The following is an 18,174-nucleotide window of genomic DNA, read 5'->3' as shown; positions in this document are numbered from 1 at the left end:
CTTATAAAATACATTTAAATGTTAAAAATATAGTCATAGTTCTCATAAAAACCAGAATTGGGGAGATCCCTCTATGGATTAATTAGAGATCTCCTACACTTCAGTGCCAGCTAGCCATATTTAGCAACCTTGTATGTTATGTCCTGGCTCTTATCAGAGAGCATTTTAGAGAGAAGTAGGGCTCTTCATCTCCTTGAATCAGCTGAAAGTATGGGCATTATATAAACTTCACATATTTTATACATCTTAAAGTCAAAGACAATATGTTTTATTTCCCATCACCTCAGGAAATCATTCATCAAATGGAATTTTTAAATATCTTCCTTCAAGAACTGCAGAAGACAAAACATCCCAACACATTAATGTAAAAGGTCTTCTGTGTTTAGGGCTTTTTTCCTCTTTTAAGCAGGAACGCACAGGAGTGCAGTTCCGGCTGGCTTGGTGTCAGGGAGCATGGCCTAATATTCAAATGAATTCTAAAAAAAAGCCTCGTATGAAGCAATGGTGATGTCAGGGGTGTGGCCTAGTATGCAAATTAGTTCCTGCTGGGCTTTTTCTATTTAAAAAAAGCCCACCTGTGTTCATAATTTGCCAAATTATAAAGATAAGACGTACAGTTTTGCCCAAAAACCAGAGCGTCACCTCCGACAGTGCCAACATGATGACGTTACTTCAAGGTTACGTCATTGCAGCAGGAACGTTGTGCACAACATCCCAGCCACCCCAAAACACCCCCCCAAAGCCCCTCACTGCAGCAAAGAGGGGACCTGGCAACCCTCGCTCAAGACAGAGATGACAATAGAGCAGAACATGGGATAGGGTTTCAGTCACATTAGCCCAACATCTTTTGTGATAAAACGACCATGAAAATCTGCCATAAAGGACTGCAGTAGGCAAGATATCAAACTTTGCAAACATAAAAGTTCTGGGAGTTTGTACGGATCTAAGATGCAAAAAAATAGGCAGCTGAGGCCCCCTAATCAAGCACTTTACCCAGTGCCAAGGGGGAGCAGGCCCTAACGCCCATTAGTCTCTGGCATAACAATTTGAAGGCTTATTGTTTCCTGAGCGTGCAAACAGAATCGAGCAGGACACTGATCAACCTGATTTTCCGTAAAATTAGGTGCGAGCAATTACTTGAAAAAGAGTCAGATGGTGTAGAATGCACATAGCTAGGATAGAAAGTGAACGTGCAGCCAGAACTTCAAAGTCTGGAGCGAGGCCTTAGTTTCTAAAGACGCTCAGATCTTTCGAAATCTGTAGACCAGAGAGCTCTAACCTTTTTGAGCCCGTGGGCACCATTGGAATTCTGACCCAGCATGCTGGGAACAGACACAAAATGATTGTCACAAAATGGCTGCTGCCTAGGGGTCCCAACCCTCCCGGTCTGGCGGGGGAAACCAGGTTTTCCAGTCTCTTCCCCCGCCCCCCCCCCAAAACGGCAGCGGGGGGAGGGGAGGGGAGGGAAACGGCGCCTTCTGCAGATTCAGAAAGGAATCTGACTCTGCAGAAGGAAGTTCTGAGGGAGAGGTGTGCGTGCGTGTGTGAAGCGGCACGCGGAGGTTTCTGTCGCATGCGCAGTGGCTGAGGCTCAGTTTGAGAGAGCGCGCCGTGCTGTTGAGGCGCAGGCTGAGGGAAGGCGGGTCGGCCGGCTCGCGGCTGCCTGGCCTCGGTCTGTGGCGGCTCAGGCTCCCGCAGGACGTTCCAGAGCCCCCGGGGCTATGACCTGCCTCCCTGGCTTCCTCAGCGGCGGCTCTCCCTGCGCCGCCCTCCGCTCCCGAAGTTTCCCCTCCTCGCCTCCACCGGGCTCCCCGCGCCTTCCTCGGCGCAGTCGTCGCCCTCGCCACGGCACCTCAGCGCGGAATCAGTCGTCCCTGGGATCTGTGACTGTCAGCCATGAACACAGATGCCTGTCTCTTGATGAAATTAGATGGGGGTATGTGAAGAGAGCAAGCACACACACACACAGAGCTCTTATGGTTTTTTCTGTGTGCTACACGATAGTGATCTGTTTGGAAGCTACAATGCCTTTTAAAATTTAACTATGCCTCTCTTCCTATATTTCCTTCTGTATATAGTAGGCCAAGGGCTATTTTAAGTTTTAGATTTGGAAACATGTTTTCTTTCTGGCATGATTAGGGCTGTTTGTTTTCTGCCAGCTGCTGGTTAATATTTGGGCGGGGGTGGGTGGGGGGGTTAACATTAGAATAGGCAATAAGCAACTTTAGCTTGACATATATGTAAATGAAGAGTTATATGAAAATAGTCTGTGCCCTATTCTGTGCCCTCAGAGTTCTTGTTTCAAATTCACAGTAGAGGAGCTTTTCCTTTATAGAGTGTCACAAGATTGCTAGAAACTATTTTAATAGCTATTTTTGCCATTTTGAATGTGAAGTAAGGTATAAAAACAGCAGGTTTGTTCTCTTTTTTAAAAAAAAGTGGCATATTTTAACTGAATAAAGTATATTTTTAGGAACTCAGCTCACATTCATACTCCATGCAAACATTTTAGTGAAATTATAGGTAGATTTGTGTAAACATGAAGAGTTTTTGTGAGCTCCTCAAGCTGTGGTGTGATTTAGTGAGTCTTGCTGTACCTAATCTGCGGATATCTGGGGCTCCGGGGGCCCTGTTTTTTGAGGGAGAGGCACCAGATTTTCAGTATAGCATCCAGTGGCTCTCCCCAATATACTCCCTAAGTTTCAAAAAGATTGGACCAGGGGGTCCAATTCTATGAGCCCCAAAAGAAGGTGCCCCTATCCTTCATTATTTCCTATGGAAGGAATGAATTGAAAAGGTGTGCTGTCACTTTAAATGTGATGGCCAGAACTCCCTTTGGAATTCAATTCTGCTTGTCACAGCCTTGATCTTGGCTCCACCCCTAATGTCTCCTGGCTCCACCCCCAAAGTCTCCTGGCTCCACCCCCAAAGTCCCCAGATATTTCTTGAATTGGACTTGGCAACCCTACTGCTGCCAGGAAGCAAAGCCAGCTACAAAATGGCTGCCATAGCTTTATTTCAGTCACACAGTGTGCTGTGGTGGCAGTTGCTGCCAAAGCGCGAGCTTGTTTTTTTTTTTTAAATCTGTACAGCCAATCAAATATCTAGTAGCTATTAAGAATCCCTGTTGGGCAAAAAGCCTATTGGCCCCACCCACTTCATGAAAACACTTGGCAGGTGCCAAAAAGGGTGCTGGTGGGTGCTGTGGCACTCACAGGCAGCATGTTGGGGACCCCTGTTCTAGACATACAATGTTGCAGTACTTGGGGAATATGTGTAGAAACTATTTTAACATAAGCACCTGTGGTAGTGCCTCATGTTTTGGTAGGGTTGCCAATCCCCATTTGGGGGCAGGGGATCTCCTGGTTTGGCAGCCCTCTCTCCACTTCAAGATTATCAGAAAGTGGGGGGGAAAGGGAAAGGTCTGCTGGGCATTCCATTATACCCTATTGAGACCAATTCCCATAGGGCAGGGGTGGCCAACGGTAGCTCTCCAGATGTTTTTTTGCCTACAACTCCCATGAGCCCCAGCCAGCATGGCCAATGGCTGGGGCTGATGGGAGCTGTAGGCAAAAAACATCTGGAGAGCTACCGTTGGCCACCTCTGCCGTAGGGTATAATGGAGAATTGATCCGTGGGTATCCGGGGCTCTGAAGGGGCTGGTTTTTGAGTTAGAGGCACCAAATTTTCAGCATAGCATTTGGTGCCTCTCGTCAAAACAACCTCCAAGTTTAAAAAAAAAATTGGGTCAGTGGTCCAATTCTATGAGCCCCCAGAAAAGGTGCCCATCCTTCATTATTTACAATTGAAGGGAAGGTGTTTAAAAGGCATGCAGTCCCTTTAAATGTGATTGCGAGAACTCCATTTGGAGTTCAGTTGTGCTTGTCACACCCTTACTCCTGGCTCCACCCCCAAAGTCCCCAGATTTTTCTTGAGTTGGACCTGGCAACCCTATGTTTTTGAATGATAGCTTTATTTTTTTTAATTAAAAGGAACATCTACAACATTGCAAGAAGAACAGCAGGTAGAACATTTTGTTGAAATCTGTTATTCCTGTGCATTGCAAATAATGCCCATTTTTCAATAAATCATGAATTGGATTTCCTCTTTCCAGAATATATTACCTTAGACATTAATGCCAAGTCCCAAATTTTTTTCTACCATTCTGTTAAAGGAAGATTGGGTTTTATGCCCCTCCCCCAGTATGAGGGCATACAAATTTGACCAGTAGTTATCAAACCCAAAATTCTAAGTCATCTTCACACACAGTATTCTTAAGATAAAGGTAGCCCCCTGTGCAAGCACCAGTCGTTTTCGACTCTGGGGTGACGTCGCATCACGACATTTTCACGGCAGACTTATTTACAGGGTGGTTTGCCATTGCCTTCCCCAGTCATCTACACTTTCCCCCAGCAAACTGGGTACTCATTTTACCGACCTCAGAAGGATGGAAGGCTGAGTCAACCTGGAGCCAGCTACCTGAACCCAGCTTCTGCCGGGATCGAACTCAGGTCGTGAGCAGAGAGTTTGGACTGCAGTACTGCAGCTTTACCACTCTGCTCCACGGGGCTCTTATTCTTGATACCCCAACTAAAATGACTTTACTAGCAAATTGTACTTCATAAAACATCTGATCGCAACTTAGACTTCTTTCCAGAATTGTTTTGTAGAGGATTGCCAGTAAATATGTAAAAAATCCAAACCTGAATACTCACAGCCAGTATATATCTAATACTGGATTACAGGTATGTCCCAGTGTATACGGTCTTGGGTACCGTAAGAATGAATTTTATAGAAATTCTTCCTCAGATCCGGTAGCATAGTGTCAGAGAGTATTTTAGGCCAGATCTATTTCCAGTAATCTATTGGCATGAGATCTTTTTTTAGCTCAGAAGACACTACATCCATCTCGGAATCTGAGTTGAAGCCTCAGAGAAAGTGAAGGCTCAAATGCCCTTCTAAGGGTGAAGCTCTACCTCAGTCACAGAGCATATTTTTACATATAGAAGGTTATAATAAGGCATTGTCCGTGAGGCTGCTTTTGGAAAGTCTTCTCAGCTTTCTACTGGTTGAGAATACAGTGGCCAATTTGTTGACTGGACTACATTGTAGCTATTAAATCACTTCAGTAATTAAAAAAAATGTTAGTAGCCACCAGTTCACTTCTAGGTGCAATTCAGTGGGCTGGTTCTGGACCTACCAAGCCATAAATGGGCCAGGGCATCTAATCTGTCTTCTCCTGTAGGGCTGCAAACTCCATGTTGGGAAATTTCTGAAGATTTGTGGGTAGAGGGGCAGAGTTTCAGGAGGGAAGGAGTTTAGTTGGGGTACAATACCATAGAGTCCACCCTCCAAATCAACCATTATCTCCAAAAGAACTGATCTCTATAATCTAGAGATCAGCTGTGATTCTGGGAGATCTCTGGACCCCTCCTGGAGTTTTGCAACCATAAGATTACTTGCATGAACCCACCAGAGAATTAAAATAATCTTCTAAATCCTTACTCCAGGTCCCTCTGCTTTCAGAAGTAAAATGGGTGATTACTTAAGAGGGCCTTTTCTGTGGTGGCCTCCAGGATTTGGAACTTTTTCCCAGGGAGATTATTCTGGAACCATCATAATTTAAGCTCCGGGCTAACAAGTCAGTTCTGAACAGATTTATATCCTTTTAAGCCCATTTACATCAGTGAAGTTAGAAGAGTATAATTCTGCCTTGGTTTGCATTGTATTTTCATGCTTGTGACTCAGTAAAGTTGCCATATCCAGGTTCAGAAATACCTGGAGATTTGAAGTAGAACCTGGGAGGGTGGGTTTTAGGGAGAGGAGGGACCCCTATATGGGATAATGCCATACAGTCCACCTTCCAAAGCTGCAGTTTTCTCCAGGACAAGCAGAAAAAATGTTGGAAGGAAGGAGCCGTCTAAGTAGTCTAAAGATCAGTTGTAAAATTCCAGGAGATCTCCAGTCTCCACCTGGAGGCTGGCAACGACATGACTCAGGCTTCAAATAAGAAGTAGCTTTTATCATTTTTTTTGCTGTTACTGTAATCCAAATATGCATTGTAGATTTACATTATTGTTGTTGTTGTGATGATGATGATGATTGATGATGATTGTAGTTGTTATAACATTTTAATTCACTGTTGTAAACTACCTTGAAGAAGTCTTTATGCTGGAAAGGAAGGCAACCTGAATTTTTCACGTCAAGAAATAAATCAGCAGGGCCTGTTTATTATTCCGTTTCTTCTAATACCTCCCACACCTGAAGAAGAGCTTTGTGTCATTCAGAAGCTTGCCATTCCAGTACTGTCAGTTGATTCAATCCGAATTCTGCCTTACTTGACCACTTCCCCTCCTTCCTTCTGTAACTTCCATATCTATAGGCATCCTTTTCCTGCAGTTTGGGGATGAGACGAGAAGGGTTCACATCACTCACGAAATCAGTAGCATGGACACGCTGCACGCTCTCATCGTCCACATGTTTCCTCAGAAGCTAACAATGGGGATGCTGAAGTCGCCCAACACAGCCATCCTGATCAAGGACGAATCCCGCAATGTCTTCTACGAACTGGAGGATGTCAGGTGAGGCTCTCACAAAGACTGGGTGCAGTTGCATCCTGATAGCCAGCATCAAGGCTTTTTTTGTGTCCAGCGTTCACCTGTTCCACACATGTACTGGAGGCTACTGCTGCTCTTTAGCATGGACCTCCTTAAGTCATTTCAGCCTTGCTTTTTTTGTAGCAGGAACTCCTTTGCATATTAGGCCACACACCCCTGATGTAGCCAATCCTCCAAGAGTTTACAGGGTTCTTAGTACAGGGCCTACTGTAAGCTCCAGGATGATTGGCTACATCAGGGGTGTGTGGCCTAATATGCAAAGGAGTTCCTGCTACAAAAAAAAGTCCTGCATTTTAGTTGGTCAGAGGGCAGTCTCTGCCCTTTGTAAAATCTCTGTCAGCATTCTTATGGGATTCCAGTTGTGCATGTCTCAGATTTACTTGTGGGTGCTGAAACCCAGCTCAAAAGTTGGGATTTACATCACCCTGAACAGGATTGTTGAATCTTGGCATGAAAGCCACATACGTATCCCAAAGGAAGCATTTGTACAGACTGATACAGACTCAAATGACTGATAATAGCATAACACTTGCAGGTCTGCAGTGCCAGGAAAAGGGGGAGGGGAGGTCTGACAGGCAGCTGTGCAAAGGCACCCAGCAGCTGGTGAGAGCTGGTGATGTCAGTGGTCTGCTTCCGTGCAGCTGTGGCCACCCTCATTGCCATCACAGCCTTTCTTAATTCGGCCTTTCCACAGATTTATCTCCCCCTCATTCATTTTGCCTTTGTTCTTGCAGGGACATCCAGGACAGAAGCATTATCAAAATCTACCGGAAAGAGCCTCTCTATGCCTCCTTCCCTGGATCCCACATTACCAATGGCGACTTGCGGGTGAGGATCACAAATGGCATCGGAGCTGTCAAGGGATGTCAGTATGCAGGGGTGGGGTGGTGGTGGAATGGATTGCTGAGGAATAAAGCCCGTTAACAGGAATGTGCAAGTTATTTATGGCCCTGTAAGAACCAAATCTGGCTGATGTTCTCTTAGCAAGTAGCATATTTCTGTAGGCATTCAGCAGTAGGATTTTTATGAGGCTTTACCGGCAATCCTCTCCTCTCAAGATATGAAATGCCGTCTCATCAACTAGCAGAGAAGAAATGGTTGATGGGAAGGGGTCCCCTGTTGCTTGCGATTGGTGAGCTTATTCTGCCTGTAAGTTTGACCTTGGGACTTTCTTTTCCCTGTAACTACTTAGAGGGGTGTGGGAGGGAGAGAGCTACGTGCCTGAGAATTTTGTGGGACTTGTATTTGCTATAGATTTGAGCCCAAACACACAAGAACCTATTCTATTTTTCAGTGAGTAGTTACATCTTCTCCCTTGCAACCAGGCATACATACAAAACACACACACTGTTGTAGGTCCTGGGGGGTGAACACACGCTAGGGCATCTGCATGGGGAAGTGACAAGACTGGAAGAGGCAGGAAAACTCATTCAGTAGAAAACAGTGAGAAAGACAGTAATAATATGTGTTTCTCTGGAAGGAATTACTGGGTTTGCTATTGGTCACCAACAGCCATTGTTGCTCTAGGAAGACAGAAAGCCAAAACCTTGGCAGTGGAGTCATAAACATGACACAATCGGAGCATTAATTAGAAATATACTGGTTTCGGGAGGGGAAGAAAGACAAAGAGAGAAAAAAAGGGGTAAGAAAATGTAAATGTGCAGTTTGTAATCTATGGTCTTTAGCTCCAGTTCTCTTCCCTCAAAAAAAGCAAAGAAAAGAGGAATGGACAGGGCTAGAAAATGGCTTCCATAGCAATGCTCTAGGAATATTTTTTTTACCATGGAGACTAAGATAAATTCCTTTTTTTACCATGGAGATTAAAGTAAATTCCTAGGGTGTGACCTGGAAGTGACATCACATCCTCTCCAAACTTCACCTTCCCTAGGCATCCCCCTCAAAAGCTTCCAAAATTAGCCATGGCAGTGCTGACAGCCCTAGGACAGAGGTGAATGGAGGATAATGCTGTGTTCTTGAGAGGGTAATCCCAAGATTAGCAGTTGTTTTGGGAACCAAGGGGGAATCATCAGGCATGGTGCCCATGTGGATTTTGCCTCTGACTCTTCACAAGCAGCTCTTTATATCTTGTATACTTCTACAGTGGCTCCATGCCATCATTGAAGGTTACATATTACTTTTCCCATGTATCTTCCGTGAGGACTTGAGTTGGATGTCACTGGGAATTCAGTTCTCAAGTATGCGGGGACCTGATTTGGATCATAATGGAAGCACCTGAGGAGAAGGCCCTTAAGCCTCCCCCACCATTGTTTTCCTAACCTGCAGTGGCTCTGAACCTGAAATGAAGTGCTGTTTGCCTCATAGAGGAAACATACATGTACTCTCCTCAGTAGATATGCAGCTCCTAGTGGGGTAGATAGTGCTGTCTTGAGATCTTGAGTAGCTGAAGCATAATCTCCTCCCACCCTTGATCTGAACTGGTGTGGTCCAGGTATAGTATTAGCTCTGGAGAGCCAGTTTGGTGTAGTGGTTAAGTGCATGGACTCTTATCTGGGAGAACCAGGTTTTATTCCTGCTGGAATGGCCTTGGGTCAGCCATAGCTCTCACAGAGCTGTCCTTGAAAGGAGAGAGCTCTCAGCCCCACCTACCTCACAGGGTGTTTGCTGTGGAGGAGGAAGGTAAAGGAGATTGTGACCCCTCTGAGACTCTGAGATTCAAAGTGCAGGGCAGGATATAAATCCAATATCATATCATCTTCTTCTATCTTCTGTCGTCTTCTTCTTCTATCTTCTTCTATCATCATCATCTTCTTCTTCTATCATCTTCTTCATCCTCCTCTTCTTCTTCTATCATCTTCTTCATCCTTTTCTTCTTCTTCTATCATCTTCCTCTTCTTCTATCATCATCTTCATCCTCTTCTTCTTCTATCATCTTCCTCTTCTTCTATCATCTTCCTCTTCCTCTTCTTCTTCTCTCATCTTCTTCATCCTCCTCTTCTTCTTCTATCATCTTCTTCATCCTCCTCTTCTTCTATCATCTTCTTCATTCTCCTCTTCTTCTTCTTATCATCTTCCACTTCTGGTTGTATGAACCAGGTAGACAGTAGGAATGAATGGCAGAAAGGACTGTCATTTGGCTTCATTTTACCTTTGTGTCTCACCTGTAAGGGCACAGTTCTAACGCCCTTATCTTCTCTACCCTCTCATCTTGCCAGAGAGAGATGGTCTACTCTTCCAGGGAGTCCTCCCCCACCCGGCGCCTAAACAGCATGTCCCCTGCTTCTCACCTGACCTCTGGCTCTCCTCCACCGGTGCTCCAGTCATCCTCCCCGTCCCGTTCCCGCATGTCTTACAGCGGCGGGCGCCCACCTTCCTATGCCGGCAGCCCTGTGCACCACGCCGAACGCCTCTCCAACCTACCACCTGCCCAGGGTGTATCACCCAGCCCGAGCGCTATCTTGGAACGCCGGGATGTCAAACCGGATGAGGATCTGGCTGGGAAGAACATGGTACTGGTGAAAAACGAGGGCCTGTACGCTGACCCCTACGGCATGGTGCACGAGGGACGCTTGAGCATCACATCCACTCAGTCATTAGCGGGGATAGGAGACCCATTTGCCTACCCTGGAGGGCTCTACAAGCGGGGTTCGGTCCGTTCTCTCAGCACCTATTCAGCTGCTGCCCTGCAAACGGAACTGGAAGACAGTTTATATAAGCCCAATGCACAGATCTATAGCGATACCTACGGTCCAGGGATGGGCTTCCGCTTGCCTCCATCGTCCCCTCAGAAAATTGCCGATGGACGACTGGTGGATGTCCAACAGAGCCAAAGTCCACACAGCCCTTACTCAGGGCCTCCCAGCCGGTCCTCGCCGGTCCGCCAGTCCTTCCGCAAAGACTCATGCTCCTCAGTATTCATGGAAAGCCCTGTCAACAAGCCGCGGAACCCAAGCTCTTCAGGGCCTTCTGACCTTTTCCCTGGATCTGGGGAACGCCCGCTTTCTGGTTTCAGCTCACCTGTGCCTGTCAAGGATACGGAAACAAGGTAAGATGGGGGTGTATTCCCTTCAAGTAAGGTGGTGTTCTCAGTTTATCCTTTGATATGGTCCAAATCAGGGGCGGCCAGACTTGCTTAACGTAAGAGCCACATAGAATGTTTGAGAGCCGCAAGACATGAATGTCAGAAGAAACGAAGACAGACAGGCAGACAGAGAGACAGACAGATGAGGGGGATGGAGGGAGAGGTGGAAAGAAAGCAACTTTAACTTTAAATGCATTCCCCAAGCCACTGGCTGGCTTGGCTTAGAGAAGTGAGACAAATGCTTTCTCCAAACTGACCCACAGGGCAGTGGGGATTTCAAGAGCCACACAATATGTGTGAGAGAGCCACATGTGGCTCCCAAGCCACAGTTTGGTCACCCCTGGTCCAGATTGTGGGACTCGTATGTTTTCAATTTAGAAAAAGCAGATTTATAGTCTTTGTGGTTCTTCTCATTAAAGACCTGCAAGGATTCTGTCTAGTTAACTCTTCAATATGAGGAACTCAAGATATGCAGTTTGGTTTGTTTCTTCACCTCACCTCCTGACTCATTTTTCCTCAGGTTCTGAAGCTCCTGGTCTACTCCATACTGTCAAGACCACAGGTCCTTCAGTCCCTAGGCTCTGCATGACTTCCCTTTTTTCTGGCTCTCCTTTCTTATTAATCCTTCATTTGCACTCCCCTCAGCCTGCAACTCTGCCCAGTGCCTGGCCAAATCCCCCTCGTCCTAGTCCAGGGATCGCTAACCTTGCTTAACATAAGAGCTACATAGAATAAATGTTAGAGGTTTGAGAATTGCAAGACATGAACAAATATTACACACACAGCTTTATTAAACTCTTAATACTTTCTTTGCACAGAAAGATAAAATGCATACGTATGCACTTGTCAACACAACCAAGCTAGAAGCAGACTTTATAACAAATAAAAGCTGGGAATAACAGTCTCCATAAGACTAGCATAGGGAAAGGGTTAAGGGATTATTTTTTTACACTACTGGGAGAAGGAAACACACATGCACCATATCAATCACTGAGCACTGTTTGCACCCTTAGTAATCTCTCTTTGCCTTGACACCAAGACTTGTAAATACAGCTCCAAGAAGAGCTGTGAAACTAATGGGGAACCCTGCGCAGCCCTCTTTAATTCCATCCCTCCTTCCAGTGGCTCCCTCAGCTCTTGCACTCTCTTTCCCTGCCCTAGGCCACCTCTGTGGTGGAGAAGAAGAGCTTGCAAGCCTCCCTGTTCCCCCTCCTTCTGTGCCTCACACACAGCGGAAGTAGTCACCTACCTGTGGTCAGCACTCAGAGGCTGACTGAGGTCCTAATGCTAAGTATGCTTACTTGAGAGTAAGCCTGCATTATGTTCTTCCTTGACCTCTGGGAGCCACATGATATGTGTGAAAGAGTCGCATGTGGCTCCTGAGCCACAGTTTGGCCACCCCTGAGCTAGTCTTTTGACTCTTTCAGGCCTCTCCTTCCATCTGAATGTTCAGCTGCCCACAGCCCCATGTTCTTAGCCCTGATCTTCTCTCACTAAAGCTGCTTGTCAGAATTCTTTTGCTAACACATTTTTCACTGAGCAAATCGAAGCAGTTATGTATTCCATGGCACCAAATCCCTTCCCCTTCCCACCGCTGGAAACATGTGGGTGTTCTCCTTTTCCTGTTCTCTTGAGGGACAGACAAGATGATATATTTAAGCAAATTAGACAGTGGGAGAAATTTTCACTTTATCTTGTGTTCCTGTGTCTACATCTCCACAGGAAAGATGGTTCCTGAGCTGTCAGTGGAGTTGTCAGGGGGGAATGGTCAGAGCAGAGCTCATTAGGATAACAAAAAAGATAAAAAAGAAAGAAATGATTAGGAACAGAGAAAGAAACAGCCAGAGAGGGAGAGACCAAATGGGGGAGAGTAAAAAGAATCCCAAGAGGTCGAAAGAATGACAAGTTCGGTCCTGTCAGGAGTTAATGTACCGGAAATTCTGTGAGAGAAATTTCTCCTTAATGCAGAAACTTCAAGGAAGGTTGACTGAGGAGGGCCTTGGGGATGGACATTTTCAGGAGAGAGGAGCCGACAAAACAAAACCCATTTGCACTGGAGTGGTATTATGCCTGGTTTTGTTTTGCCCTTCTCTTTTCTGAGGTAAACCTCTTTTCGAGGGTTATGGCTCCCAGTAGGAAAGAGGCTGGTGCCTCACTTTGGTCCAACAGAAACAACCTTGACAGAATGGCCAGATTTTACTGGCACGATAGTCCCTCACACCAATAGGGCAGAACAACCTTTTCTCATATACCTAAGAGACAACTTCTTTCCCCCTTCCTGTCTTGGATCCATTGTGGTGTAGTGGTTAATGTGTCGAACTAGAAGGCCTGTGTTCGTATCCCAACAGCAGTGAACTTCATTGGTTGACCTTTGGCTAGTCACTCTTTCTCAGCCTGACTATGTCACAGCACTGCTATGAAGATAAAATGGAGGAGAGAACTACATACACCTTGGAGGTGGGGAGAGGGCATAAAAAAATTGTAGATAAGCAATTAAAGTACCTTATAAGGAGACTTGTGACTTTACAGCAGGGTCCCCAACCTTTTTGAGCCTGTGGGCGCATTTGGAATCCTGACACAGGGTGGCCAGGAGTCTCTGGCTCTTTTGGTTTCCAGAAGACAGGCACACTCTTTACAGTACCCAGCTCCCTTCTCTTGAAACACAAGTACTCATCTTGAGTTCTTAACTGACTCTTAAGGTCTCTAAAGGCAGTTTCTAACCACACCAGGCCAGGGATCTCTGGACTATTCAGAGTGAACTCCCTGTTCGTCTGCCTACCTGTCACTCCATATTGCTTAGCAGAGACAAAAGAGGGGAGGAGAAGCACACGGTATCCACTCGGTATCTTACCAAGTTCCTTTTTTTTCCATTAAGGGAACGGATGGAAGCAATGGAAAAACAGATCGCCAGCCTCACAGGATTGGTGCAGAGTGCATTGATGCGAAGTTCTGATGCGGAAACCCCCAAGTAAGAGGTTGCAGGGGTGCTGGATTAACTTCTTCTCTTTCCGTGGGGTGGGTGGTAGTGGAGGGGTTGTCTGTGGATCAGGCCTCTAAGCTGCAGAGTCTTGTGAGTAAAAATTCTACTTCATGAACTACTGGCATTAAAGTTGTGAGCTACTGGCATTAAAGTTGTGGGCGACTGCATAAATTATTGTACTCTGAGGTCATCCTTCCTGAGCGAAGACAAAAATGCGTGAGCTGGAGGCTAAAGATCTGTGAGCAAGCTCACGCTAACTCATCTTAGAGGGAATATTGATTGTAAACTAATTTGAGACTCCTTAGAGTAGAGAAGAAGTGGGGTATAGAAACCAATTCTTCCTTTTCCCTTCGGTTTCCTTTTGGCACATGGGTAGGGTCTAACTATAGTGCATGCTATAAGCTTAATAGCATAAGAGCACTGCCACACACGAGTGATTCTACTCATATGCCAATATGTCTAATCCTTGGGGTTTTCTTGCAGTGAGAGGACAGAAGGGACCAACGGAGGGACGCCTCCATCAGCACGTAAGTGAGCATCGAGCATCCACACCTGCTCCCTAGGCAGAAGAAGTGATAACGTATCCTCTCTTGCAACTGAGGTCGTCCTAGGCTATGGCTCCTTTCTTGACAGAAAGAGGGTAGAGGGTGATTTTTCCTTCCAGTGGGTATGTCTGGTTTTATGAGATCCAATACTTGCTTGCTTGTCACCTTTGCTGTCCAAGGAATGTGCAGGAGCCTTCTCCAGCACCACGGCTCAAATGGTGAAAGCTCCTACATATTCCCCACATTTGCAGAATGCAGCCATATTTTGGATCTATATGCCTGCTCAGCATTTTTGCACAAGGATGCTAACAAAGCAAAGGGACATGGGAGTCAGTGACAAGGTTAGTACTGGGTTTTCGCATCCTTGAATTGCCTGTTGTATTGTAGAGATAGAAATAGGCTAGAGCAGCGGTATGAAACATGTGGCCTGGGGGCCGAATCAGGCCCCCAGAGGACTCCCATCAGGCCCCCATGCAACCGGCTGTCATCTGCTTCCTGCTCAATCACACAGAAGCTAAAGAGCAAAGCCTCTATTTTCTCCGTTGGCTTGGTCAATTGCACAGGAACTACAGAACGAAGCCTCTGTTTTCTCCATAGGCTCCTCCCTTGTGGAGGAGGAGGAGGGGGGAGAAATAGCTTGCTTTGCCAGACTCTCTCAATCGCACTGCTGAGCTATTCATCCAAGCCTCTCTTCCTTCTATTGGTTGAGGCTCCTCCCCCTCCTGGTCCCCTGGGGAAGGAAAGAGTTTCCTTTGCCCAGTTCCCTGGATCCCATGGGAGAAATACTTTACTTTATTTGATTTAAATCCCACCCTCCCCGCCAAGGTAGGCGCAGGGCAGCTCACAGCATAAAACCACAACAATTACAACAACAAATACAAAGAAAGCACCTTTTAGACCAATGAGTGCTAATGTTTTAAGGTTTTTTTTAAACTTTAACTGTGTTTGTGTCCTTTATAAAGTTTATATCTCTGCTTCCTAAAATGGGCTAGAGTGAAATACACTCTGATTAAAAAACAAGACCTCAGTCAGCTAGTTCTCTGTGCATCGAGACTGGCGCCATTATTGTTGTGCAAAACCCCAGCATCCTTTTATTTTGAAAAGCGAGGGGGGGGGCGGATCTTGCTGATTGCTAAGGTGACACCAGGCTTGAATCCAACTCTTCTTTGGAAGTGCAAAGCTATCTCAGTTTCGGATCGGATGGGCTTCAGTTGTCACGTGATTAATCTTTTCAGCTCTCCCTGCGGCAAGGGTATTGAATGCCTGCTCCTGTGTTTCTTTCAGCCCCCAGCCGAAGCAGCATAGGAACCCCAGTGCCTGGCCCTCCACCCCCATCGGCGTCCGGTACGCCAGCCGGGCAGCCCACGGCCATCACCCGCCTGCACATGCAGCTGCACCTTCATGACCTGCAGCAGAATGCCAGTGACCTCCGTAACCAGCTGCAGCAACTCAAAAAACTGCAGGTAAGTTGAGTCGTGACTGCCCTGCCCTGAATGGCCCAGGTTAGTCTGATCTCATCAGATCTCAGAAGCTAAGCAGGGGCAGCTCCGGTCAGTGTTTGGTTGGGAGACCTCCAGGGAATACCGGGGCTGTGTCGCAGAGGCCAGCAATGACAAACCACCTCTGTTTGTCTCTTGCCTTGACAACCCAAAGCTAGGTAAAGGTAAATGTGCAAGCACCGAGTCGTTACCGACCCCTGGGGTGACGTCACATCATGACGTTTTCTTGGCAGACTTTTTACGGGGTGGTTTGACGTTGCCTTCCCCAGTCATCTACACTTTTACCCCCAGCAATCTGGGTACTCATTTTACAGAGCTCAGAAGAATGGAAGGCTGAGTCAACCTCGAGCCGGCTACTTGAATCCAGCTTCTGCCAGGATTAAACTCAGATCGTGAGCAGAGCTTGGATTGCAGTACTGCAGCTTACCACTCTATGCCACGGGGGTTGCCAAAAGCTGAGGCCACACCCCCTGACATCACCATGGTTTCACACAGGCTTTTTTGGTAGAAAAAGCCCAACAGGAATTCATTTGCATATTAGGCCACACCCCTAATGCTGTAAGCTGCCCTGAGCCCGTTTGCAGGATAGGGAGGGGCAGGCCTCGGATTCAGTGGGAGCTCACAAGAGCGCAGCTCCTGAACCTTTCTGAGAGTTCCACCTCCTGTTTCTGAGAGTTCCCTCTCCTTGTCCATTGAATAGTAGGTGCAGCTGCATAACAATCCCCGGATGAGCGCCACCACCTATTTTTCTACAAAATGACTCCTGGGGAGGGGTATAAATTGAAAAATTAAATTAAGAACATAGGAAGAGCCCTGCTTGATCAAACTAGTGGTCCTGGTAGTCCAAAATCCACACAGTCCAAAATCCTGTTTTCACACAGTGGCCAACAGGAGAGCTAAAAAAGGGCAACGTCTGTTGCCCCCGATGTACAGAAGTTTGCACTTTGTTCCTTCACGCAGGGGGAAGCAGGCAAAGAATCTGTCTGTCCTGCTCTCTTTGGCACCCTCTGCCTCTTTCCCTCTGCGGTTTTTCTTCTCATTAGCCACGCTCACCAAAAGAGAAACCCTGCTCAGCGAGGAACAGGGAGGATGCTGGAGGAATCTGGCACAGGAACAGAAGGCCAGATGGCAGCTGAGCATCCCGCGCCAGAGATTTGATCTTGCCATTCTTGGCTGTGGGAGGCTCTCGTGTTTCCTTGGAGTTGCTTCACTTCCAGAGATAATTAACAGTGACAGTTCGTTGGAAGCCAGGAAGCCGCGAATGGTGCGGAGGGTGGGATGGCAAAGGCTCCCTGGTCTGCCTCAGATGCATTTGAACTTTGGAGAACCTCCCTTGTCCGTTCCATGAACTGCCTCTTTCCATCAGTGTCAATTACAGGTGAAATGGATTGCCCCATTGGCCACCAGGAGGTGGGAAGAACATCCTGTGATCTTGGGTGATGGATGCTGCCTTGGGCTCAGGCAGGGCTCTGCAAGCTTTTACGATTAAAAGAGCCAAACGACATCAAAATTGAGAGCGAGAGATCAGCAAAGAGCTGGAATAAGAAAGCTGAACTGAATAACTGAAGTATACTCCTTGACATCACTTGTAATTGATATGAGGAGGACTAATGATCCATAAAGTTTCTACCTCCCAAGTCCTGGTTGGTGTAGTGGTTAAGTGTGTGGACTCTTACCTGGGAGAACCAGGTTAGATTCCCCACTCCTCCACTTGCAGCTGTAGGAATGGCCCTGGGTCAGCCATAACTCTCTCAGAGTTGTTCCTCTCAAGAGCAGTTCTCTCAGAGCTCTCTCAGCCCCATTCACCTCATAGGGTGTCTGTTGTACCAATATGGGTCAGCCATAGCTCTCACAGAGTTGCCCTTAGATCCAGGTGGGCAGCCGTGTTGGTCTGAAGCAGTAGAACAAAGCAAGAGTCAAGTTCGCACCATTAAGACCAACAAAGTTTTATTCAGAATGTAAGCTCTCGTGTGCTCTAAGCACACTTTCTCTATATTTAGGACTGCTGGCCATTCCATGTTATTGTCTGATGAAGTGTGCTTAGAGCACATGAAAGCTTGCATTCTGAATAAAAGAGTTGTCCTTGAAAGGGCAGCTTCTGAGAGAGCTCTCTCAGCCCCACCCACCTCACAGGGTGTCTGTTGTGGGGAGGGGGGGGGAGGAGATTGTGAGCTGCTCTGAGACTGAAGTTCAGAGTGGAGGGTGGGATATAAATCCAGTATCTTCTTCTGCCCCCGATGCCTGGTTGCTACAAGTCCTTTATTAGGAAGCCATCCACATTTACTCTCAAATTAAATAATAAATATACCCAGGAGCACCCTGAACAATGAGTTCAGTGCACTGACATAAATCTGCACATGGAATGCACTTGGGATTCCTGGCAGCTGTTCTCCTCTGTCATTTTGCTTTCTGTAAAGCATCCCTTAACAAGAGCCCCGTGGCGCAGAGTGGTAAAGCTGCGGTACTGCAGTCCAAACTCTCTGCTCACAACCTA

The 18,174-nt window shown here is 46.7% G+C and overlaps 1 protein-coding gene across 8 annotated transcripts in view; it reads left to right on the top strand.

Annotated features, from left to right (window-relative positions):
• SRCIN1 (SRC kinase signaling inhibitor 1) overlaps positions 1-18,174 on the top strand; it is a 468,342-nt gene that overhangs the window by 390,710 nt on the left and 59,458 nt on the right. For 7 of the 8 annotated variants that reach the window (XM_060256101.1, XM_060256100.1, XM_060256108.1 and 4 more), the window contains 6 exons: positions 6,383-6,581; positions 7,352-7,445; positions 9,791-10,620; positions 13,532-13,624; positions 14,120-14,163; positions 15,466-15,644. In XM_060256101.1, the coding sequence (XP_060112084.1) occupies positions 6,383-6,581; positions 7,352-7,445; positions 9,791-10,620; positions 13,532-13,624; positions 14,120-14,163; positions 15,466-15,644 (1,439 nt within the window). The remainder of the gene's footprint in view (positions 1-6,382; positions 6,582-7,351; positions 7,446-9,790; positions 10,621-13,531; positions 13,625-14,119; positions 14,164-15,465; positions 15,645-18,174) is intronic. The other variant, XM_060256106.1, reaches the window with a different exon arrangement.

Source organism: Heteronotia binoei, chromosome 15 (assembly GCF_032191835.1).
Source record: "Heteronotia binoei isolate CCM8104 ecotype False Entrance Well chromosome 15, APGP_CSIRO_Hbin_v1, whole genome shotgun sequence".
NCBI lineage: Eukaryota > Metazoa > Chordata > Lepidosauria > Squamata > Gekkonidae > Heteronotia > Heteronotia binoei.
This window is presented reverse-complemented; position numbering and strand designations above follow the sequence as displayed.